At 50.5% G+C, this 25,411-nt stretch overlaps 2 protein-coding genes across 6 annotated transcripts in view; both read right to left on the reverse strand.

Annotated features, from left to right (window-relative positions):
• Positions 1–107: 107 nt before the first annotated feature.
• Positions 108–18,383, reverse strand: INPP5K (inositol polyphosphate-5-phosphatase K). Of its 3 annotated transcripts, XM_003416973.4 has the most exons (12): positions 18,030–18,383; positions 15,989–16,096; positions 15,551–15,659; positions 12,283–12,399; positions 11,776–11,951; positions 11,085–11,196; positions 10,203–10,312; positions 3,224–3,410; positions 2,216–2,353; positions 1,900–1,983; positions 1,635–1,739; positions 108–1,440 (listed from the first exon to the last, which is right to left on the reverse strand). In XM_003416973.4, the coding sequence occupies exons 1-12, from the start codon at positions 18,080–18,082 to the stop codon at positions 1,381–1,383; spliced, it is 1,359 nt and encodes a 452-aa protein (XP_003417021.1). In that variant the 5' UTR covers positions 18,083–18,383; the 3' UTR covers positions 108–1,380. The 3 variants fall into 3 exon arrangements, with proteins under 3 accessions (XP_003417021.1, XP_010594785.1, XP_023412021.1); XM_010596483.3 differs by lacking the exon at positions 18,030–18,383 and having other exon boundaries at positions 15,551–15,652; positions 15,989–18,023; XM_023556253.2 differs by lacking the exon at positions 108–1,440 and having other exon boundaries at positions 1,877–1,983; positions 18,030–18,382.
• A 152-nt stretch (positions 18,384–18,535) lies between these two features.
• The window catches only part of PITPNA (phosphatidylinositol transfer protein alpha), a 40,003-nt gene continuing 33,127 nt past the window's right edge, over positions 18,536–25,411 (reverse strand). The window contains exons 6-7 of one of the 3 annotated variants that reach the window (XM_064271514.1): positions 23,161–23,228; positions 18,536–22,094 (exon numbers count right to left, since the gene is read on the reverse strand). In XM_064271514.1, the coding sequence (XP_064127584.1) occupies positions 23,184–23,228 (45 nt within the window). In that variant the 3' untranslated portion in view covers positions 18,536–22,094; positions 23,161–23,183. The remainder of the gene's footprint in view (positions 22,095–23,160; positions 23,229–25,411) is intronic. The other 2 variants (XM_064271513.1, XM_010596484.3) reach the window with 2 other exon arrangements.

Raw genomic sequence — 25,411 nt, forward strand, 5'->3', positions numbered from 1 at the left:
CCACATATTCTAGTTTGCACCTGCGGGGCTCTTGTCCTTGGAGTCTAGCAGAGTCCCAGACTCACCATCCAAATGCCCTCCCACCACCATCATCAAGGAGTCACACAGGAGCGTAAACACCATGTTACTAATTATCCCCAATGCAACACAGAAAACAGACAGCATGGCCTGCCAAAAGTCAGGGGGACAGTTGTTGATACACGTGGCTCCCAGGGTGGAGTATGGATGGAGAGCAGCTGGGGAGACCATAAGTCTCAGGTTGCAGAATGGGTGTAACAGTCACAGAGTAGGCTCTCTGAGGTGTCTTCTGGAAGAAGGGCCACTGAGTCACCACTGGCCAGAGCAAGTGGTGCAAGTGGGGACAGGCCATGTCCGTGCAGCATCTGGAGAATGTTCTCTGAAGATCCCCAGAGCCATATCCTCCAAAATGTCCTGATCCTGGCTTTCTCCTGTCTACCCCTCCTTCTAGGTCCAAAGAGAAGATCTGTTTCTGCCCAGTGATTCCAGACAACGGTGAAGGGCAGATGAGCTGGAGCTGTCAAGGACCACCCCGGAAAAACTTGTGGCCACATCTCTACCACCTGCCCACGCTCACAAGAGGGCAGGCTGGATGCTGGGGCTTGCCCCACTGGCAGAAGCTAACCAGGTCCTTTCTGATTCTCTCTGCTTAGGCCCTGGAACTTTCTGGGCCAGTCTCCATGCAGGGGGCGAGGAAGAAGGTTGTGCTGGCATAAAGAGCCTCACCAACCTGCTCACAAGCCCTATGGAAGAGCCTGGATAGTGGGGCCCCTCCATCCTGCCCACTTAGCCATACTGCTCCTGCTAAAGCAGGGAGCCCAGACCCTCTGCCCATCCCTCAGGAGGACAAGCAATGAGATGCCAAGACTTCTGGACCGTGATACTGCTTGTGCCAACTAGTCTATACAGCCTGTACAAATGTGAGCATCTCCCCTCCCAGGCAGCCCGAGGCCCTGGATGGCGTGACAAGAATGCATGCCTGTGCCAGATGGGGCATGTGCCTGGCAGGCCAGCTTGGGCAGGACTGGAAGTGGGGGTGGGGTGGATCGAGAAATGAGATGCTGGCTGGACGGTTCTTCCCACGTCCTGTGGACTGTCCCCAAGTTTTCACTGTTGACAAACCAGCTGGTTTCACTTGCATCTCAGCAACAAAAACCTGTATTTGAGCAGCTAGTTCCAGAGATCTGGACTGGAAAGAGCAGAGACATCAGGTTAGAGCTCACTCTGGGAACTGAGTCAGGAACTGGAGGGTGCCTGGCTGCCTCCTCAGGGGGCAGGCTGGGCCCCCAGCACTCCTGGCAGTGGAAAGGCAGAGCTGGCTGCCAGCTCTGGCCTCCGCCCTGGATTAACTCCTATCCCAGCTCAGATCTGTAGACGGGCTTCACCCACTGCGTCCTCGCCAAAATAGGAACGGGGCTGGATCTGCAGGGAGAAAACAGGTGGTGAGCGGAAGGGGCAAGAGCAGGCTTCTCTCCATGCCTTTCCACTACTTCCATCCCTTAACTGATATAGCTCTATGGGTACCAGTTGGATCCAAGGCCTGTGGCCTTAGGGAATGCCACGATGGGCTCAAGTTCTCTGTTATACCTTGCCCTTACACCCACCAGCACCCTTACCTGGAAGGGTTTGCTTATCCCCACCACAGAATGTAGATTGTTGCTATAATAACAGAGGAGAAACTGATCCTCAGTCTCAGGGATATCATTGATGTTGATGTATACCTGGAGGGGAGGATAGACAGGAATGGGGTCAGTTCCATGGTCCTGGGCCCCAACCAGCTCACAAGTTACCCAACTCTGTTCCTTCCAAAAGGTGAAGCGGTGCTCAGGAGAGCCCGCATGCTGGGGATGTGAAATACCTGTCTCAGGAGGGGGCAGGTACCTGGTTCAGCCTGTCACTGATGGAGACCTCGTTGTCCCCAACCCAGACATAGGTCACGTAGTCATTTATGTGGCGCAGCCCCACCTGTGGGGGGGATCGGAGTGGTCAATGGTCTGGGCAGAAAAGGGACTTAGAGCAAGTCCTAAGGAGAGGAGGACTTCATTCCTGGGATTGGCCATCATACTGTATGCCACCACCCCCCAATGCTAGCCCTTGGGCAAACAAGAACCCCTGGAGTGGGTGAGGGTAAGCTTTCGGGAAAGACAAACCAGGGTATGTGTGGCTGATAGACTCCCTGTCTCACCCACCACATCACCTTGTACAGTCCAATCCAATCCCAGGGGCTGCAGTGGAAGTCTGGGGCCAAGGAGTAGCTGATCACCATGTCGTTCTCCATGGTCCACAGGCCCTCGGGCATCAGGGTGATCAGTGGGGCAGACAATAATGGCTTCATCTACACACAGGGGTGGGAAGAGGTTGAAATCCCTTAACATCAGTCCCCCATGAGGAGGCTCTCCTGTGCCTTTCCAATGTATCGGGGTCAGTGAGGAGAGGGGGCCACCCAGGGGGAATGGACACGGAACTCCACTAGGCTGCCCTGAAAAGTATCAGACCTTGGCTGGCTAGCTGGAAAGAAAAAGGGCCAAAGGCTTGTTGGCACGGCCAGTCCTGCCAGGGAGGACAGGGCTGAGAGCCAGGTGGGTAACACAGGGAGCCAAGTGCTGAGGGGTGAGGAGGGGGGTTGCTCAGAGGTTTAAGAAATAAGCTCGCAGGCTTCTAGGGTTCCTGACCCAAAGGCCCAGATCCAATTTTGCGGGAGCTGGGGGAGACTGGTGAGAGCAGCTATAGGAATTTGGAAGGGCACAATGGTATAAGGACAAACAAGCCGGTAGGAAAAGGCGAAGGCTGAATGGGCAGCCAGCAGCTTGAAGGAGGTGAACGCTGCCATGGTCATTAGATGGCAAGATACAAGGATGGAGAGAGCTCCTTTTGAAACTTGATCCAGGTAAGCTTAGGACAAATAAGAGAAAGTCCTACTTCACACAGTAGGTAATAAACCTAATGGAACTCATTAGCCCCCAGGGAAGTATGGAGAGGAAATGGAAACCTATTCACAAAGGATTTGAATGTGTTTTTGACAGACAAAGCCATCAACAGCTCCTAAGAAGAGCTGGGATACCTGACCTGGGAGGAAAGGCAATCATGTCCTCCTACAGTCTCCCTGGGGGATGAGCTGACATCAGAGTCCAGGGCTGGTGGGGTTTGGGGATGTGGCCCAGGATGGCTGTTCCTGTGCCACGTGCCGGGCGGCTTGGAAGTTCACCTCCAAGTCAAAGGTGCAGGTGACGGGCTTATGGTCACTGATGCAGTACATCATGTGGCTGACGTAGCTCCTCATAGACAGGGAGAAGTGAGGGACCGGCTGACTAGGAGTGTGGAGGCTGGCCTGGGGCTGCCGCTTCAACCTCCACAGGATGCGGTCGGTCCAGGCAGGCTTGCGTTTTTTCTCACTGGGGGTTGGGGGCAGAATAGGGAAGAAGAAAGGGTTGGCATGAGAGCAGGAAGGCACTCCTAAAAGCTTGCTAGAACCCCAAATACCGGAGTCTCCCTGCTGGCCATGAAACCCCCGGGCCAGAGTTGAGGTGAGCACCGCAGCAGGTGGGAGGGTGCCATCAGAATCAAAGGTACGCTGGCATTTGTCACCTCAGTCCAGCCCACGTTTTTATGAATCAAATTGTGACTCAGAAATATTCCATTTCAAAGCTTTGCTTCTTTCTTGAACATGAGCAGCAGCAGATCAAAGACGTTGATTTGAAATTTGCAAACAAAGAGCTTGAATTTGGCTTCCCCATATACTAAAGGTGTGAACTTTGGGAAAAGAAAAAGAAGGATTTATGGAGTGCTTACTACGTACCTAAGATCCACCACTGTCATTTGTTTATTACAGGTAAAGAAAGTGAGGCTTAGAAGGTGTTATGGATTGAATTGCATCCCCTCAAAATGTGTGTCAATTTGGCTGGGCCATAATTCCCAGTATTGTGTGGGTGTCCACCATTTTGTGATCTGATGTGATTATCCTGTGTGTTGTAAATCCTAACCTCTATGATGTTAATGGGGCAAGATTAGAGGCAGTTATGCTAATGAGGCAGGACTCAATCTACAGGATTAGGCTGTATCTTGAGTCAGTCTCTTCTGAGATATAAAAGAGAGAATCCAGCAGAGCAGAGACGGGCCTCATTACCACCAAGCGAGAAGGGCCAGGAGTGGTGCATGTCCTTTGGACCTGGGGCCCCTGCGCTAAGAAGCTCCAAATCAGGGAAAGATTGATGACAAGGACCTTCCCCCAGAGCTGACAGAGAGAAAGCCTTTCCCTGGAGCTGGCACCCTGGATTTGGACTTCTAGCCTCCTAAACTGTGAGACAATGAATTTCTGGTTGTTAAAGCCATTCACTTGTGGTATTTCTATTAATAGCAACACTAGAAAACTAAGACTGAGGGGAAGTAACTTTCCCAAAGTCACACAGATGCTAGAGGAAGCCAGGAGTCAAGGCCAGGCAGCATGACAACAGAGCATGTGCTCTTAATCACCATGTCAACCCCTCTTAGGCCTGTTTCCTAATCTGTGAAATGGAGATAATAATAGTAGTTACCTCTTAGGGTTGCTGAGATGATTAAATGACATAAAGTACATAAAATGCTTAGCACAGTGCCTGGTACAAAGCAAACACTCTGCAGACACTGGCAACTATATGATTCTTTTTTCTCAAGAGTAAACTGAGATCTGCTGTTCAATTACCAGCTTCCCTGAGGGCCATGAGACAGAGGCTGTACAACCCCTGGAGACAGGCGTGCCTTCCTCCTCTAGGTAACTAAAGTTACTCAAAGACAGGCAAGTCTCTGATCCCCGGCCCAGCTCTGCCCAAGCAGCTACAAGTCCATCTGGGCCCCCAGACCCTACCCTCCAAATGGAGACCATCGGCCCTGAGTCCTGGAAGCGGTGATGGGAAGGACAGTGGATGTTTCTGGGTACTTCCCCCAGGTAGAGGCTCCTCTTTCTTGAATGAAGCCAAAGAATAGTAAAGTCTGATCAGATGACTCCCTACTTTAAACCTTTAAGAAGTCTTCATTGCCTCCAGAATAAAGTTCAAGTCCCCAAGAAAGGCTTTTGAGGTGCTCAGGTGTCTGATCCCCAGTCCTACCTTGCTTCCCAACACCTTCCTGGACCCACCTCACTGTGGTGATTCTCACAAGCCTCTGGACCTTCTAATTTTGCAGTTTTTGCTCCCTGGAATGCCCTTCTTCATCTGGGAGAAGCCCATGTCCAACGTTGCCTTTGTCATAAAGCTGCTCCTGACCTCACCTTTCTACCCCCAAAGCATTTTCTACCAGTACTTATGCAATTATATTACATCGTAATTTTCTGTTTCCCAGTCAGCATATCAGTTTGTGTGTGAGCTCTGAAGGCAAGCACTGGCTCTTGGAGTCTCCTTTGTACCCCCAGCATTAGTACAGGGCCTGGGACATAGTAGGTCCTCAATAAACTACTTATAAAACCCAAGCAGGCTAAAAAACCCCAAACTCAGTCTCTCTATTCAAAAATACTCATCTGATCTAAATATGTAGTTTCATATACTTGTAATCAGTTTTAAATGCTATTTTTATATTCTATTTTATTCAATTGGTATTTTAAATAAACACTTTTGACACAGTGTCACTTTAGCAGCAATACAGTATTCCAACGATGGAGGCAGAATGGCACGGAGGAGGTCAACTCTGCCTCCAGAACTGGAGCCCAGCTGGAGGGACGCTTTGCCCTGTTAATTAAGAGCTATGTGCCCTTGGGCAAGTGACTTCACCACTCTAAGCCTCAGTTTCTTTACCTGTAAGATGGGGTGATAACAGCCCTCACTTCAAAGAGCCACTGTGAGGAGTAAATAAACTTAGGTGTGTCGAGGGGGTGGTCAAGAAGTGGTAACTGGCTAAACCACCATCTTCTCGTGGGCTCCTGGGGTGGTTTCCAAGCTTTCACTCTTCCCAGCGGGATTCAGAGGCCATCTGAATGTGGTATTCCCATCCCAGAGGTGACAGGTGTCGGATCCCTGAATCTGCCTTGGACGTTCAGGGCCTAGCAATGCTTAAAGCAGTACTGACCTAAACTAATGCACCGTTCTCTTCCAAAGCATTTCCCCCTCCTCGACTCCCCTATTCTGGTTAAGAGCCCACACTCCCTGTCACCATCAGGGCCCTTCCCAGTTTCCTGGCCATAGCCTGTCCCGCCTTCCTTCCAGCACCTCTCAGCCTGTTCCCTTTACTCTTTTTTCCACTGCCTGGCCCAAGCTCATCACTGAACATCTGTATTGCTCCTTCTTTTAATTGTGATTTACCAAGTCCTTATTATGCACAAGGAAACCCTGTGGTGTAGTGGTTAAGAGCTACGGCTGCAAACCAAAAAGTCGGCAGTTAGAATCCACCAGGCGATCTTTGGAAACCATATGGGCAGTTCTACTCTGCCCTACAGGGTTGCTATGAGTCCAAATCTACTCAACGGCAATGTTTTTTTTTTTGTTTGTTTGTTATTATGTACAAGGCAACTGAGATTAAAATACACAGAATCTACAAGGAGCTCATGTCTGACAAAAGACAAGAAACAAGCAAAATAAATGTGCACAAATTCAGTACTCCATCTATTCTCCTAGTTCCCCATTTCTAATAATAACCATTGAAAACTGGGTCCTTCGGTGTGCCAGGCACTATGACAGTGCCTCAGAGACTATTCTAATTCTGCAGGCCAGGTCACATTTTTCCGCTACAGGCGGACACTTAGGCTCAGAGAGGTCTCCCTGTCCAGGTGGGAGCCAGACGCTTGCCCAGGTCGGCGGACTACAAAATCCATGTTCCATCCACCGTCTCCTGCAGCTTGCCCCACCTGTAATCCATCAGGGCAGCAAGAACTGCCTTTCAGCCTGCATCACCAGAGCGGGGCCTCGCTAATGCTTTTTGGCTGAATGGTTGTAATTTCGCACAAGAATTGTTTATGAAGATGAATTGGTATACTTTCTACTTTCAAAAAATTAAAACCAAGTAAGGTCACTATGAGTCGGAATCGACTCAACGGCAACGGGTTTTAGCTCTGCAAGATTCTAGAAAACTGAGAATTTACTGAACCAAAAGTAGTGACACGTTTAATTTCAGGGTCTGAAAGCATCTTTCCCATCAGCTCCCTGTAGATGGGTCTGTTTTTGAGGCTTACTGAGCTCTGGTTAACCTGTCAGGCACTTTAAGCCTCTGGGGCACAGACGGGACATAAGTCTTGACTAGATTGATCATAATCTCCTCTGCTCATCGTGAAGCAGAGTGACTGGGCTCCCAGTGTCAACTGTAACAAAACCCTCTTGCCAATCCCTGGCTTTAACAGGATTTCCCACCCTCAGCCCTTTCACCTGCCTCTGTAATGGAGCTGAACCCGTTTCTCATTACATCTTGGCTTGAGGACAGGATGGTGGCTGAGCAAAGCTGTGTACTGTGCCCTGCACACAATTCTCCCTCAGTCACTTTGTACAGCTGGGACAGGCCAGGTTCCTGGCTGGGTCAGGCTCCACCCTCATGGTGCCTCTCATCAGGGCTGCTGACTGATCATAATATCTGCCCAACTCCTTTCTGCCAAACTTCACTGCCTCCTTCAAAATACTCCCCATGACGGCAACTGTGATTGACCCCTGCTGGCCCTGGCTGCCAGCCTCTTTCCAACCTCCTTCGGCATTTCCATGCGGAGTTCTGGGAACCTTCTACTGGCCAACTCCTGGGCTTAACAGTGTTTATTTCGATCTGTTGCCATGGGTGGGTCCCTCTACTAGACTGGCTGGATTAGTGTCTTCTCCTTTTGTCTTCTTAGGCTCCCCATTCAAACATGTGCCAGGCACTGTGCTACACACCAGGGATGGTATAAATCAGATCACCTCTGCTCTCCAGGCACTCAGAGTACAGTAAGAAAAGCACGCTGTGTCTTAAAGGCAACACTGGAAGCAGAGTGTGTACAAGGCACAGAGGCAGCATGAGGGCAGGAGAGAAGCTCCCTGTCACTGAGACCGGGGAAGGAGGCTTCCCAGCAGAGATGGTGTCTGACTGGGTTTTCGACCAGTCTGATCAGACAGCGATGTCTCTGTTCCCCGTGTTGGGCTAAGGCCCTGCCCACTGCAGGAACGCCCAGCTGCCTGTGGACCCTGGCTCCAGTCCAGAATATTTCAGTTTTGATGTCCCCCTGTAGTGTCCCCTCCTCCTGCCCAGACATGCCTTCATTTCCTGGGCCCCAGGCAAGGAGAGGCAGTACTGAAAGCTCATGGGTCTGGGATCATACAGACTTCAGTTCAAATTCTTGCTGGATTACTTACTCTGTTACCACCTTACTCAGATAGTCTCTGAGACTCGGTTTCTTTCTTTGTAAAAAGTCAGTAATAACAGTGTTTACTGAGGGGGGACTTGGTAAGAATTAAGTAAACTGATGCCTGTAAAGCCCTTTGCACAATGCCTGGCACATGGTAATTGCTCGATAATGTCACTCACAATGAGGAAATGTGGAAATTGGTATCGGCCTCCTCCTGAGCCAGCATTTGCTGCCCCAGTCTTGCCCTCCTTTTTGCTGCGGCTGGCAAGACTGGCTGTGAGTTCTGAGGCACTGTTGGCTAGGAGAAAGCACTGTGGGCCACAGAGTCCAGAGAATGAAGTGTGAGTCCCAGCTTTTCCACTCCCTAGCTGAGCCCCCTGCAGAAGTCCCTTAGCCTTTCTACTCACTGTCAGCCCCTGCCAACTCCAGATCCAGACCCAGCTGTTTGCAATGAATGTCCAGTCTCTGTGGTCTCCCTATCATATCCCAGGGCAAAGGGACACACATGGCTAGATGGTCCATCACCAGCTTTCTTCCTGCTGCAAGCAAGGTTTAGAAGTCAACTAGTAAAGGGTCCCAGACCCCAAGGCTCCAGTCTGTCCCCTCAAAGCCTCCTATTTCCCGTGACTGGTTGGGAAGACTGGCAGTCTCCCTGCAGCTGTGGATGTGGTCCAGCCTGCCAGCTACAGCATGCCCTCTTAACTCCTTCCTGCCTGCTCTATTGCCCAGGCTGGGCCCTGTCCTCAGTGTTCAGTGCCTCCTCTTATGTGGAATGTCCTAGCTGTGACCCCACTCTGTTTTGTTCCACACTCCTGAAATGACTCACCCTCTCCTCCTTCCTTGGCGGGAACATTTTGGTTCTGCCATACCACTTCCAACACCGGGCCTGCAACTCTGCCTCTTATTCTGACCTGGCTGTGGGGATACCTACTCATCCCCTAAATGCCCAGAGGCCTGGATAGCCCTACAGCCACCGCCTTCCTAAGACAGTCCTGCTGGAAGGAAGCAGAGTTGCCTGCCATAACACAGAACGAGTTCTTCTTTTTTTCTGCAAAGAGATTATGGTCCCTGTCCTAAATCGAGTCAGGACCTGTTGCGAGAGCTGCTTTTGTCCCCCTGCTTAAGCCCCTTCTCGGCTTCTTAAAAAGGGTTTTAGTAAAATTACCACCTGAAGACATGAATCTAAAAATAACAACAGCAGTTATCAATGATGCGTATGGGTGCCAGGCACTGGGCTTCACATATGCAAGTCTCATTCAACTGTCAACCCCATGAGGTGGGTATTGTTACCATCCCCATTTCATAGATGACAAAACTGAGGCTTAAATACCTTGCCCAAGGTCATACAGCTAATGAAGTGCAGACCTGTGCTTCTAACTACCAGATGCGCTATCTCTGTTTTGTCCCCCATAAAGGTCTTCACTGAATACTATTTCATCTTCCCACACATTTCCTGACCCACTGACAAGCCAGGGCTAGAGGGCTTAATACCATTAACTGGCTGAGCTGAGCTTTCTGCCCCCGGTGTGGGCTCCAGAAGGTCCTGCAAAGTGGGGACAGGGGTTCCCAGGATGTTGAAGTGCAGGCCCTCCAGAGACAGAAGTCCGCTGACTCCGCCCTTTCTCCTCTGCCCTTGTCAGCACCACCTCCCCGTCCTGCTTTCTCTGAGGCCCATCTGGGCCAGCGCCCACAGACAGCATCTCATGAGGGGAGCAGAAGGCACCACTCCAGAGAGGTGCCGGCTGTATCTACTCCTTTTTCCCTGACACTTTTATTCTGAGGCAGCTCTCACTGCCACTAGGACTGACACAACCCCATTTCCTGGGCCTCCTGGCCCTTATCTTAAGCATGCCTACTTCCTCCTCACAGGCTAATTCCAGAGCCATGGCCAGCTGAGTCCCTCCTGGCAGGGCCTTCTCACCTGGTGTCATAGTTGCTGGAGTTCCTGTCAAATTTGTAGGTGGGTGGGAAGAGCAGGGGGCCCTCCTGGAACTCTCGGAGCAGTGGGTCACGTTTCTTCGCAATGCTGAGCTGCAGAGAAAAACATAGTCCCCATCTCCTAATAGTTCCGACCCAACGGCCCAGCACCACACTCATCAAGGGATCACGCATGCCATATGAGTGGGGCAAGGGTCCAGCGACACCTCTCCACTTCCTCACTGCCCCATGGCAGCCTCAGCTCACCCCTTCCCACCCCGGGAGAGTGGCTGAACCCTTTTGAAAACATTATCCCACAGTCCCAGGGGAGGCAGCTGCCTGCCATTTCCCAGTCCTGGACTATAGGGACCATGTTTTGAATTCCACCTCTCTAGGAGCCACTAGCAGGCACGTGTCAGAGGGGAAGAAAGCTGGGGTAGCCAGGGTCCCCCATAGGGGTACTTTCTTGTCCTTCAGGAGGCAAGCAAGCCTGGGATGGGAAAGATGACATGACAAGGTGGGTATTTAACAGCTCAGGAACTTGGCAGTTGGCTGCTCAAAGGAGGGAGGCAGAGATGAGGAGGCAGGGATGCAAGTGGGCTGACGCATGGTGCAGGGCCATGACAGGCCAAAGGCCTTCTCACTCCCTATTCTAAACACACCCAGCAGCTGTACCCTAGCTCCTGCAGGTGAAGGCCAGGTACTGACAGTACTGGCTGTCCTACCTCCAGGTGCAAAGCCTGGTAGACTCTTCCCTGCCCAGGAATGGGGACTTCTGAGGCTGGGAAAGGCAAACAAACCCTGGGGAATCTGAGCCACTCTCCCCACCCGTCCTGTCAGATCACGGGCTCAGACCACCCCCCGGGACCCTCCCCTCACTCCATACCTGGTCCTTCTCCCACAGTTCACCGTAGCACCGGTTTTTTATGGATTCTCGAACAAAGTGCAACCCAAAGTCCTCGATTCGAAAGTTCATGTCTCCGAACCAGAGAATGAGGCTTCAGAAAGAAAGGAGGGCAGCCTGAGGGTTTGTGATGAATTCAGAAAAGGGAGGAGTAACAGGCTGCTCAGACCTGCTCAACCCAGGGGCTGCTGGAGAGTGGAAAGCTCCAGGGGGCAGGTGAGAAGCCAGATGTTAGAAGAGCATCAGGTGGAGACAGGGCAGGGGCCCAAATGGACTGTTCTCATGGTTCCTGTACCACCATTCAAGCCGAAGAGACCAGCCAGAGGGGCAAGTGGCAAATATGGAGCAAACTGCAGCTCTCCCTTAATTGGCCACCAGGGAAGGCTCAGAAACAGCCCTTCAGGTGACCTCAGGAGCCACAAGGATCTTGACCTGGGATGTTCAGAAGCGTTCATGGTTTCTAGCCAGGGCAGATGGACTAGAGGAAGGGGAAAGGGATCCCAGAGCCCAGTCAGGCAAAGCTGGGTCAGAGGGGAAGACGTGGCATCAGGAAGGGGCTGGGAGACAGAGCACAAGCTGACTCTGGCTGGGGAGCGGTGACTGGGGAGAGGATGCTAAACTGGGTTGGCGTAGGGGAGAGGGCAGAGGTGGAAATCGGCAGCTCTGCGCTCACTCGTGGTCCAGGATGTTGGGGATATCATGTTCTTCAAAATTCTGCATCTCTAGGATCCGGTCAAAGTGCTCCAGCCGCTGGTCATTGTTGGCCAGGTGTGGGGGCAGGTGGCAGTTGATGATGCTGACATAATAGCCGTAAAGCTTCAGGCAGATGTTGATGCCCCCTTTGTTCCCCTGGTAGGACAGGTGGGCAGAAGAGTGGGAAGCTGCTCTGGGTTGGACACACCTTTCTTTCCCCATCCTAGACCCGAGGGGAGATAATCTCACCTCCCCTAGGCCCTCCAAGGGCCAGACACTCAGCTTTGCAGGGTAATCTCTCATTCAGAGCTCAGCTCACCCAGACTAAGGTCTCAGGAATGAGCCTGCAGGGCAATGGCCTGGAGACAGTGCAAAGGTTCATTTCCCCCTTTTTTCTATTTGCCTGGCTCTAATGCATCCAGCCCTTCCCAGCCCAGGCACAGGAGGCCTTCCCGGCTTGTGACTCAGACAACAGCTCAGTCCTTACCCAGTATCCAAAGAGGCCAGTGGGGGTGGATTTGGTAGAGAGAATCTGGATAAAGGGCAAATGCTGATGCTTGGCAAAGACCAGTAAGAGGAGCCCCTGCATGCGGACACAGGAGACCTGCAGAAGAGCGGGAGCAATGGTCGTTCACTGAACTGACAGGTTGAGTGCCTCCCTGCCAGGCCCTGCACTGCAGGTGCCACAGAGCCCTGAGACACACACAGTGCCCTGGCCCAGGGTCGATGCTATCCCAGTTTCAGCCTCCGTGTTTCACTCCTTTCCTCTCCTCATCTTCCAGATCACGCATTCTGGGAACTGAGCAGGTTTCAGTTTCACCTCCTGGGCGTGGGGAGGAGGGGAGAGTGGGCCAGGACACCCTGCCAACAGCAGGGCATTACTCTTCATTCCTCGCCCAAGCACGTCTACTGCGCGCCTCTCACCACTGCCCTTCTGAGATCCTCCAGGTACTCTGGGCTGCCACTTGAGCTGGCAGGGCCTCAAGGAGAAATGTGGCTATTCAGGAGCGTGCTAAGGAGGCTTTGAAGTTAGCACGATCCGGGTTCAAATCCCGGCTCTGACTTAGTATTTGATACTGAACGTATTTCTCAGTCTATTTTCTCACTGATGAGCAGAGATAGTACTACTGCATAGATCTTAAAGTGGATTAACTGGTAGCTGTTATTTTTTGGTTCAAGGACTCTTCAAAGTAAACACAGGGAAGGAACATGAAAGAAACTTCTAGGTGCTGGAAATATTCTGTATCTTGATTTGGCTGGTGGTAATGTGGGTGTGTACGTATGTAAAAATCCATCAAACTGTACACTTAATATCTGCACACTTTCCTGTACACATTATACTTAAAAAAAAAAAACAAAAAACAACTTTAAGTAAATGCTCCCCCCACAAATAACGATAGGTTGTGGGCTGGTGGATATTCATGATGGTAACGCAGAGTGGGTGACAGTGAGTACAGAGGATGTGCGTTTGCAGGTTGGTGAGAATAGCTAATATCTACTGAAACGTTTTATACGCATTATTTCATTTAACTTCCCAGGCCAAGCCTGTAGGAATCATTGTAATGTTTCACAGATGAGGGAACTGAGGCTCAAGGAGGTTAAGGAACTAGCAGGATGACCTGGCAAGCGGCATCAGAGGAGGAGGACAGCCCAAATTCCCACCGTCTGAGGCCGTGGGGGTGGGCTGGGGAAAGGCCATAGCCAGTGACCCTCCTTCTTAGGCTCAGGCTGTCTACACCCACCACCCGAGTAGCTGTTTCCGGAGCACGAGGTATAGAGGCCAAGGAGGAAATCCCCGGGTGGGAAGCGTGTACTGGGGCCTTCCAGGAATTATGCAACATGATCCCACAGGCCAGGGAGTCCTGGCACAGTGGAGCAGTCAAAGCAGGGGGAACCCCAAACCCAAGACTGAGTGGGGGGGTGGCAGAACCTGTGGTTGGGTGAGGTTACTAAAAAATTTATCCTAAGCCCCTCCTCCTGCCTTCTCTCCCTCCCATTCACAGGCTTCTAAGACAAGGGAAGTGGAAGAAGGGGTGGAATATGAGGAACCGGCTCCCAGGGTCAGGATCAGAGGTAGGGAACTGATCGAGACTCAGGAAGAGTTTTGAGCTTAATCCTCACCCATAGAGCAGGTGTGGGCTACTCAACTCCACCGAAAAGGGACCAGTCCACTCTGTTAAGGAACAGGGATGGAGGATGGAGGATGGGGTTGCGGCTGGGCAAGATCAGACTGGCAGAAAGGGCGGGGCTAGCGGAAAGGCAAGGCAACTTCTAGCGGAAGTCCCAGTAGAAGGAAATGAAGGAGGAAGAGCTAGGGAAGGGATTGGACGGAGGTGGCTGGGAGTCCAGGAGCAGGCAAAGGGGTCAGCCTCTAGCTTCTCAACCTACGTTCGGTAAATCCCCACCCAAAGAACAGGCTGCAAACAGGGCTCTCCTTTCCACCCTGATTCTTGGCTGGAGGAAGCAGAGGCATTCGCTCTGGGTCCCAGGACCTGAGGCTGGCCCTCTAAACTCAGGAGGCTGCAAGGATGGAATGGGTTGTGTCCCTGCCACAGCTGAGCTAATTTCCTTGGCTCAGTTCCATTCTGTCGGTCCCCTGCCAGTCAGCCAAAGCACAAGGCCTGCAGCCCTGGGAGGGGAGTAGGTGGTGAGAGAGAAGGAGTTTTGCCCTCCCCAGAAGATCTAGCTCCAAATCCACAGGAAGAGGTCTCTGAGTTTGATTTGGAGAAAACCAAGTGCTCAGGGGCTGGTAGTTTCTAGGACCAAGGCTTGTCTTCCCTCCTTCCTCTTTGTACTCAGGCCAACTAGTGTAATGGAATCATCCTGCGTGGGCCAGAAGAAGCCCACCTGGGAAGGGAACAGGGAACTGTGGTGTTTCCAAGAAGCACCCTAGTAGCTGCACTAAATGGGAGCGTGTTTCATTGCTCTGGTGTGCAGGGCAGAAACAAAGAGCTGCCAGCCTATAGCCTTCGTGTGGATTCATTTGCCTATGATCCAAATATTTCCAAAGTATACTTGTCCCTCAGCCTGAGAACCTCTTCCTCCACACCTATCTCCCTTTCCCTAACCTTGGGGCCCTGAGAAATCGAGGTATATGTCCCCTATGACGGGAGGACATCCTCTGCCACCAGCAGGCTAGCCATGGGATACCTGCCAGCCTTAAAGCTCAGGAGTATAGCTATAAAGCACAGTGGTTAAGAACACAGGTTACGAAGTTTGAAAGAGAGATTCAAATTCCAGATAGCTTGTGTGGCCTTGGGCATGTGATCTCTGAACCTTGGTTTTATCTGTAAAATATCCCTATTTCAAGACGGTTGTTAAGATTTTTACATAAAGTATATAAAGTGCTTACTTACAATGCTTAACACAAAGTAAGTTTGATAAATGGTAACAATTATTATCACACTCAGAGATTTCAGGCTAGGTGTGAGCAGAGACTGGAGGCTAGGGGTAGGGCAGGTATTACGGTGTTCACACGCTTTGCTGCACTTCCCCTAGGAATTCTCCGAACCTGAAAAATATCCAGGTATTAGACTAGCCCCTTGGGCCTCACTCAGTTCCAGCTGCTCTGGAAAGCCACAAGGCAGGCAGGAGCCTTGTGGAGCCAAATGCAACCAAGATTTAAACCTCTAAATAAATGTGAAGCAGCATGAAAACCTGAGCGGGAATAAGAGGAACACATCAGACCAAATGACTGGGGGTTAGTGACAAGTGGTGGGGCACATTTCCCTATCACCGATGAACTTGTAAGTTACCTTGACGAAGTTCAGAGGGGAAAGCACATCCATGAAGAAACTGCTCCATGGGTCTTCAAAGGCAGTATCATAAAGAAGGCTCCTGATCCCACAGTTCGTTTCCTGCAAACTGACCACCCCAGGTCAGAGGCTCTACCCCTGGCCTGGAGGGTACTGCCTCTGCCACACTTAGCCCTACCCTCACTAGACTTTTAAGTCCTGGGTTCTGATGACCATGGTCTCTTCCTCCCCTGGCTGTGGGTCTCCATCCCCTTGTCATTGCTGACCCAGGACAAGAGACATGGACCTGACCCGATGCAGGCTGAAAGCTTCTAGCCTTCAGACTCCAGAGTGTGGGAGGACAGGTTACAGCGGTTCCCCACAGGGACAACTTGTGAATGGTTGGGCTCACCTGACCTCAGATCTAGGGGTGGGTGAAGGGGCCCTGCAGACACCTACCCAATAATATATACGTCCAGATTCAGGTTCTGGTTGTTCAGCTGAAGAAGGTCATTGAGGTCTAGTGGGGGTGCTGCAGAGGCCACGTTCCACGTCACAACGTGTATGCTGTGGAGGGGATGCAAAGGGAAGTCATGGAAGAAGGAGGATAAGACCTTGTCCAGGAAATGGGAAGGGGTGCAGGCCTGTTAATGCTGCACCACAATCCAGTGCACTTATAAAGAAGAAGGTGAGATTCTGTATCGAGCAGTGGGAATAGGGGCAATGAACAAGCTTTTGTTGTTTTTTACCTCTGTCTCTTGAGGCAAGAAACCCTCACTCTGAATAACTCCTCCACACAGGCCTACAGCTGCTCACACCTGGGAGCACTGGGGCTGCTGGCACTAGTAGAGCTATCAAAGGGGGCCCAAGGTTTCTGGGTCAGGCATGGGAAGAGGTGGGATTTGCAGGAAGAGATGGAATTTGTTGATTCCATCAGCTCTACGAGCCATTCAAACCTCAGCAATCATGGCTCAGGCAGCAACTGCCCACCCTCACTTTCTCAACCTAAGGATTTCTGAAACCACCAGGAAGATCCTGGAGGCTCTATTTTCACCTGTGAGAGGCCTCGACACTACAAAGACAGGAAAATTTAAAAAAGCACAGCAACAACATACATATATTCCCTTCCTCACTGCTTCCTAGCAGATACTTGGAGCACAACCAATTCTGCCAAGTACTGCATGGGGCCTAAGGAAAAACCAAGTAACAGGTTTCTCAACATCTCTCTAAAGAGTCTACCCTCCTTTGGGAAAAGTCATCATCTGGGTAACATTCTCCACCTCAACTTCATATGAACCCTTGGGAAGCAACAGCACTAAGTCAGCAACTCTCAATGACACTGGATCGCATCAGAGGCTCAGGAGAAGGCAGAATTGGTGATCTCTTTAACCGAATTGTCACAGCAACACACCAAGGAAGCCCCAGGCTGTGCTGGGTACAGAGCAGACAGGGGCTGCAAATCCTGCAGAGACCGAGAATAGCCATCAAGCCCCATGAGTTCTAGAGTGTCCACACCATGAGGAGAACCTGCAGCAACTGAAGACCTAGAATGGGACTGGGTACTGGGGGGTGGAGAGGTGGGAGAAAAGGGCAGGATATCACAAAACACCTCTTTTCCGCAAAACCCTGTTCTTGAAGGTCCATGTTCTAAAAAGCAAAACTTGAAAAAACCGTTAGCCTTCTTAAAGCAACTTCCTGCCCCTCCCTATGAACACAAAAAGCAAAACACAAACTACCTCCCCAGGCACTCTGCCCGGCGTAAGTGCTTCATTTGTTTACCATCTCCCCCTGCTGTCCAGCAGAAGATTAAGAAGGGTTGCCCTTTAACTCAAAGGCTCCTTGTATTCTCAGGATTCTGCTTCTAAGTGGAAACAAGAGCACAGCTTGGGATTTCCTGCCCCAGTTCTCAGGTCCGACGATTCAGCAGCAAATCCTTGCATTGTGACCTGCACCAAGTGAGTGATTAGCGTTGTTCCCCGGTGAGGAGAGGCACGGGACTAGGCTGCATTACTTTACTAAAGGATTTTATCTAAATCTGCACATTTCAGGAGGTCACAAGCAGATTAGACAGACCCCATGATGTATGCGCTGATCGAAAGTTAGGGCACGATTTCTGCTCTAGGGCTGAAAGGAGATGCCTTGTTATGTCTTTAACTTCAAACAGCCCAAGACGGCTGCCTCCTCCAAAGGCCACCTGGGACACCTGCTTGGGGCGCCCCAGTGAGAATGAACTCGGAAGCCTGAGTTTAGAGTGGGCACGGGACTCGTGTCCAACACAGCCCTCTCGACAATGGCCTGGGAGGGTTTGGGAGAAAGACAGTTATCAGAGAAACAGTTGGACGGAAAGCCGCCCATGGTCAGGCAGCCTCTGAACCAGAAGCAACCAGTAGGACCGTCCCCTTCCCTCTCGGCCTGGGTCCGCCCCCAGATCCACTGCCCCGACAGGGTCTGGGGGAGCGACCCCGCCCAGAGCAGGCCAGCCTATAGCAGTCTGCCTCACCTGAGCTTCCTGCCTCTCGGCTCGGTCGGTTTCAGCAGGTCCACGGCCGCCATCGTCCATAGGCAGTGGCGCGGCAGGCTCCCGTTTCCCCAATCCTACCCCGTCCTGGCGCGACCAGCCTCTCCGGCGTCAGACCCCGGAAAACTCACTCCGGCTCGAGTGTTTTTCTTCCGGATTCAGAACCTCCGCCTCGGCTTCCGTAAGAGGAGGGTCTTGAGCGCACCGAGGGCTCTGGGTGGTGCGGCTCCGTGAAGGAGGCGGGACTCTCCGACCAGCGCGAAACGGTGAAAGGCTGCGGGGTGAGGGCCTTAGGGGATCATGGGACGTAAGAGGCGTGTCCATCTGTCATCAGAGCAAGACGCAACACTGCCCCACCCGGCATACCGGTGTGTGGTAGACGCCGCCGCCCGGAACACATCTCTCGGCGGTCCGCAGCGCCCGGAACGCCGTGCGCGAGGCCGGCCGGCATCGTCTTCCGGCGGAAGCCGCCGCCGCGCCCGCACGAGCATCCTCGAGCCGCTCCTGCCCACGTTGGCTTTTCCGAGGCTGGTCGTCCCTTTCGCTAAAGATGAAATCTGAGGTCGCTGACCTCTGTGCTGTCTTTCCTCCCGTTTCCCAACGCCCAGAGACCTAAATGATGAGGGCGGCGAGGTAGTCTAGCCACTGTCTTACCTGCAGCCCAGTATCTTCCCCATCAACTACAGGCAGTTTCCCCAGTTACCACGTTGATCAAGCTCCTCCATTCTTAGTTCTCATGCTCTACTCCCACTTTCAAGTGTTTTACGCTTTTGAAACTCATTGGGTTACTTCTTGCACGTGGGACATTTTGGGGCTCCTGGACTCTTAGAAAATTAACCATCAATGAATGAAAAACAAGTCACCACCTCTAAGACCAGACATATAAAATTAAGACTATTTTGCCAAAGATCTACTATAATTTCCGTCAAATCACTTGGTTCTTTTCCTTTTTTGGGGGGGGTGGAGGGGGAGGCAGGGGATTCCTTTGAGGATCTCATGAGAGACACGACTCTCCCCAGAAAAACACACAATTTTACAAGCAACCCTCAGGAGGTTCATAGACCCCGAAGCCAGGTTAAGAACTCCTACTTTAAATGCTTTGCCTGGTAGAGAGGGAGATGTGAAGAGGAGGGGAGACAAAGGCATTCTACCAGTACAGAACAGCTAAGTTACACTCAGATATGCAATGTTTGCATATGTAAATTGATAAGGGAATGTTTTAACTTACAGAAATCCACCTGCACAAATTTTCAGACACATCTTGTAACCTTCCCTAATCCTTCTCTGGTAAAATAGGGGTCATGAGCAAGAGTTTGAGGATATCTAATTTGTAAAATGTGCATAAGGACATCATCAATAAGCTGGACTCCAGAGAGCTCTGTCTAGAATTTTATTAGACTGCTTTTTTTCCCCAATATACCTGTATTGGAAGATTGAGACAAAAAGGCACAAACTCACATTAAATAAACAAGGTAATCTAATCAATTCTACAAAGTATATTTTGTAAAAGAAGTAGCACTAGGAACCAACCAAAACAAGTCGGAGGGCTGGGGGAAGGTCCCAGCAGGGACTGTAAGAGGAGAACTCGGGAAGGTATACATGTGCCCACAATACTGACCCTGTCTCTGACCTCTCTCTGTGAGAAGGCCAGAGCCCAGTAGCCCTTCTACAGAGGCACTGCTGCTTCCAGACAGGACTATGTCCCTGGAAATCTAATGGAACCAGCTGGTCTGAAGGGGTGTGGCACATCCTCGGGTAGTACCCCTGGAGCTGAGCCCTTCATCCTAAGCCCCTCTGAGTGCTAGTTGGTTTGGGAGATGGGTGAAGAGGGAAGGGGGTATGTAAAAGAGGTTGACCACTGTTACCCAGCAGCAACACCACCCATGAGGATGAAGTGGACCAGGGACCTGCCTTTTCCGTATTTATGTGAGTAGGAACCCAAGATCCAAGCTGACCTCAGGAAATTCTAGCTCAGCTCATGTAGATGCTTTTATTCCAGATTAAACTGGGGCAACAGGTGAAGGTGAGAAGAGCCAGAGAAAAGGCAGCTCAAGAAAAAGCCCCCACTAAAGCTGAAGTGATATGTGTGGATCTCAGCTGAAGGAAGAAGACATCTGCTGATCCTCAAATTACAAAAACAACTGTCTGCTTAGAATATCGTTTTGTTTCTCTTAGGATAACCCACATCTAGACTTCACCTAGTTAATGACTGAAAAAGGGAAGCCTTTATGCACAAATAAAAGCAAGAGCTAAAACAGCTTGTAGGAAAACATTTACATTTTTCTCCAGTAGGAATGCCTCTTCTCCAACTTCCCCAGTCGAATAAATGCTACTAGCAGTTGGGACGCTAATAACCAACTGGAATGCTCCAGATCCATTACTACAGACTCCACAAGGTGAAGAGACTAATCAAGAGGAAGGTGTCTGTAATAGGACATCTCCTGGTCCCCAAGGGGCCTCAATGAAGGTCAGAGCTAGCCACACTAAGGGGTCTGAGTGTCCACCCTTGCCCCAGAAGGGCCACAGGGAAGCATCCATCAGGGTGTCACAGGTGCAATCCTGTGAGATACTCCCTTATTGCACTTAGAAATGAGTAAGGCAAAGCAAACTGACAAAAAACATAAGCATAAATTATCGCCCCCCCCCCCCCCCAACTCCTCACTCCCTTCATGGAGACTCTATCTCTTTTATTAGCAGTTGCATCCAGGCTAGTGTGGGCCTGGATGATGGCACACTCAGGCCAGCAGACTTCACCAGATTTGGGAGAGAAATGTCAGATGACACCATAGCTGTCTCAGATTCTCCCACCACGTAGGCATACTCCAATTCTGCCAAATCACAGGGAACTGTGAGCCCCTTAGCAGGTTCCATTCACCTGGAGCCTGGACTTCCTCACTAGCCTACTGTGCTAGAGTTCTGTACTACAACCACTACTTGCATTTGATTGTCTAGGACAGAACTCAGCATAGGGGCAAGACAAGCTGAGTCCCTGATCCCCAATTTCCTTTCCAGCAACCCTGGAGACAAGTGGGAACATGATTTGCTGGGAAGGAAGCTTTTTGCATGCTCATTTTGTGCAGCATGAAAAGATCAGGACTCAAGCCCTAATCAGCCTCAAAGACAGAGGACAGGGATCTGAGAAAGCACAGAGAAAAGAGGATTATTGCTGAGTGGCAGCACCAGCCCAAAAGGGAAGAGGAGCATTGACATACAGAGCTCCTCAGGGAGTCAGAATGATGAGTATATACGGGGCAGACTCAATTCTAAAGGCCAAACAGGGCAAGGCTCTCCAGGTGGAGAGTTGGCTGGGGCATATGACAGGCTCTGCACAGAGATTCAGACAGAGTGGGCAACAAGAGGGTTGAGAAGCCATAGGTATTTCTAAGAAATAGTGGCCAGAGGTGCAATGCCTGGCACTGGGGTTATTTGTATTTGTTAAATTTTCTTAAAGAGACTGGCTGGGCCTTGGGTGCCTCCTTGGTGCCTAGAGCACTCTAACAATGGATTACCGGGAATAGATATCCGAGTTATGACGCCATTCTGTTATTCTGTGGAACTGGGGGGGAAAACGCTGTATTTCTAACTCATCCCCTCTCCCCAGGTGAGCACTCAAAATTGCAAAGATCTGCCCAGGAAGCAAAATACCTCAGTTTACCCCAAGGTTGAAAACAGACTTAAATCATTTAAATCACCACATCACAAAAGGCAGCTATTTTGAAAGACTTAAAAATGTCACTTGGAAATAAAATTGGGGGGGGGGGGTGGACACACAGAGAAATGGGTCAGAACACGATGAAGAGAGAGGGAGGAGCTGTAAATACAGCAGCGTACATGCCACATCTCTCAGAGGAGCAGGGTCCCGCACACACGGCCTTCATAATACCAGATGGTCTATTTGTTCACAACAGTAAGGGGCATCTAGGGTTAGCTACAGTAAGGGATCGAAAGTTGCCTGAAGAATGGGCACAGAAAGGCGCGTCCGAAGGTGGCCTGTCACTCGGGAGGGTAGAGCTGCTGGGCCTTCCTGTTGACCACTGTCTTGCAAAACTAGAAGAAAAATACAATTATTAAGGAAGCAACAGGGGGAAATAGAAACACACTGTAAATCACCTTTAATGGGAGAATTTCAAAAGGAAGAAAGATGCCAGTCAGTGGAGGGCTGAGGGTGGAAAGGGAGGGCACTAAGGCCCAAACAGTGGCTGAGAAACCGGCACTGCAACAATCTCCTTAATCCTACCCTCCTGGCTCCCAGCGGCTGCTTCAAGGGGCAGGGAGAGGAGAGGAGAGCAGAGGTGTGAAGCACTGCTGGTGAGGCCCCAAAGCTCCTGAGTGCTGGAGGCTAGCCAGTTCTGATTTGATAAAATAACTTTCTCTCAGAGCTTGATGGGGAGCAGGGCCAGGTTTTTCATTCTATGGCCAAGACCACACTGTGCTGCTGGCAACTGCAAGTCTGGAGGTGTGTAGGGCACTGGGGAACCAGCAGTGAGGAGTCAATGGAAGGATGTGTAACAAGGTAGAACAAGGGATACCCCATCCTGGTCCTGTGGCCTGGGCAGAAAGACTCTCCTGGCATTGAAAAGATGCCACCTCTCATGAGGATGGCTGTTTAGTATGGGATCAGGGGTATAAAGGAGGAGGAAATGAAGCACCAGACACAACAATGGGTGCTAGGAAAAGCTGTCTGGCCAGCAGGTTTCCCAAGGGCAGGGCGGGGAATGCCAGCATTTGGGAACTAGGAACCCGCTCTGGCACAGGGAGTATAGGGAGTGCCAGCTTCAACTTAAAATGGCTCAGATTTTGAGAGGAGAAGAGTAATTACTATAAATAAACTTGGATTCCATGTGCATGCCTCCCCACCTCCCCTTCTCACCACCCTATGTCCATCTAGGCAGTTCTTTGTAAAACAACATGTCCCTGAAATATCCTAACATCCATAAGCTCTCAATGGGCCCTGAAGCCTGAGAGCTGTTTAGCATGGCAGTCATCATCATTACTAGAGGGAAGGACAAGGAATGAAGCAGGTTTCTGGCTCCACGCTGAGTTGCTGAGGCCTTGAGGGCCCAAACTGATTTTAGGTTTCATGACGTTGTACAGTGAGAAATTCGGTACATACAGTGCAGAAGGGGGAGGGTGGCTCTAGTCATCCGCTGTCATTCCTTTCACTGGGTCCTTCTGTCTCATCTGGAACAGAAGAAGCAGAGAAAACTGAAGGCTCTTGCTGCTACAACTACAAACATATCCCACCTTCCCTCGATCCTGCCAACAGATATGGTAAAGCATTTTTTTGTGCACGAAGCAAGAAACTGGAAGGACCGGATTCAGAACACATCCGCCACAGCAAAGGCCGCACCGTTTATAATCTGCCTCCCTCTCCAGCTTCCCAGGGTTGAGGTTAGGTCTTAAGCCCCCCTTTTTCTTTAACACATATTTATGAAGCATCTCTTCTGTGCAGGAACTGTTCCCGAGCTGGGGATTCAGCAGTGAACCAAAACAGACAAAGCCTCTTCCCAGGGAGCTTACTTTCTGGGGCAGGGTGAAGGGAGAACAAACATACACGTCAGGTGGGGAGAAGGGCTGCTGGGGATGAGAATGGCCGTGGGCAAGTGCTATTTTGTAAGCTGGCTATGGAAGTCTTCTCTGGTTAGTGACAGTTGAGGAGAAACCTGAGGAAGCAAAGCCAATGACTCTCGGGGGAAGGAGTGATCCAGGCAGAGGGACCAGCAAGTCCCCCTCCCAAGCTCTGCCTAGGGGCCTCGTCCAGTTAATCTGCCAGAAGTATCAGGTGGCCACAATGGGGAATCAGAGTGCGTCACAAGGACTTGACAATGGAAAGGGCAGGGGCTAGATCGCAGCTTCACAGAAGTGCTAGGCTGCTGGAAAACAGAGTGGGCTCCTCTGAGTGGGCACTGGCACCTCCCTAGCAGAAGTGGGCACAAGTTCTTGGGGTGCTGGGGAGGTTGATTTCTCTAAAATCCTTTCCAACTTCAAAAAATTATGGTTCTATTTGCAGACTGTCTATGAATTTGTGTGTTTTAACTTCCCATTAGAGGTTTCTTCAATACCCAATAGCTTCCTGCTCTACTTTCACTCTTGATGCATTCAGCAAACTAAACACATGGGAACATGACCTGTAGAAGCAAAGTGCCTGGGTGGTATTCTGGCTCCATCACTAATCATGTGACCCTTGGGCAAGTTCCTCTGCTGCTCTCTAAGCCTCAGTTTCTACAACTATAAAATAGGAGTAATAATCGCACAGACATCATGCGGTCGCAGTGAAGAATAATCAAGATACGCAGGCAGCGTACTTAGAGTGCCTGGCATGGCGTATACACTCAATATATGCTATTTATTATTCTGTTGTTATTGCTTTGTTCCAGACACTCCAAAGGGATGTGCACACAAGCTCTGAAGAAGCTGGAATTTTAAGTGGCAGCCCTCTTCAGAGTGCTAGTCCCTGAAACTTTAACACTGCCACATTTTGCAAAGATTTTGTCTTAGTATCAGTGGTTCTCTACTGGAAAAAGTTTTAAAAATTTTGCTGCCTGCCACATCTCAAACCCATGACTAGACTGAAAGGGCTGACTCAATAGGGGGAGAACAAGTGGGAGAAGGGAGTAAGATGTATGTAAACCTACATGTGACAGACTGATTGCAACAGTAAATGTTCACTTGAAGCTTAATAAAAATTAATTAAAAAAAAAAAAAACAACCCATGACTATCGGCCCTCCACCCCTGCTATTATTATCATCAGTCACTCCATGCAGAAACAGGGCATGTGCGTGGTCAATGTTCTCTGCCTGCCACAGAGGTTCCAATATTCACCACCCGACTTGATAACCTCGATAACTTGGCAACCCCAGTGGTGTAGTGGTTAAGAGCTATGGCTGCTAACCAAAAGCTCGGCAGTTTCAATCTACCAGGTACTCCTTGGAAACCCTATAAAGAAGCAGTTCTACTCTAACCTATAGGGTGACTATGATTCGGAATTCATGAGACGGATTTGGTTTGTTTTTTGGGTTCTTGATAACTATGAAGGAGTCCTGGTGGCACAATGTTTAAGCACTTGGCTGCTAACCGAAAAGCTGGCGGTTCAGACCCACCAGCCGCTCAGCGGGAGAAAAGATGTAGCAGTCTGCTACCGTAGAGATTACAGCCTTGTAAACCCTTTGGGGCAGCTCTGCTGTACCCTATAGAGTCCTTATGAGTCAGAATCGACTTGGTGGCAAAGGGTTTTGTTTTTTTTTTTTTTTACAACTATTACCCTAATTACATTAAATGCTTTCGCTTGATCTTTTAGGCCAGGGTGTCCTCAAATTTGATCAAAATAATTGCCTGGGATACGTGTAGGTTCTTGGGCCCTAGA

Source organism: Loxodonta africana, chromosome 18 (genome assembly GCF_030014295.1).
Source record: "Loxodonta africana isolate mLoxAfr1 chromosome 18, mLoxAfr1.hap2, whole genome shotgun sequence".
NCBI lineage: Eukaryota > Metazoa > Chordata > Mammalia > Proboscidea > Elephantidae > Loxodonta > Loxodonta africana.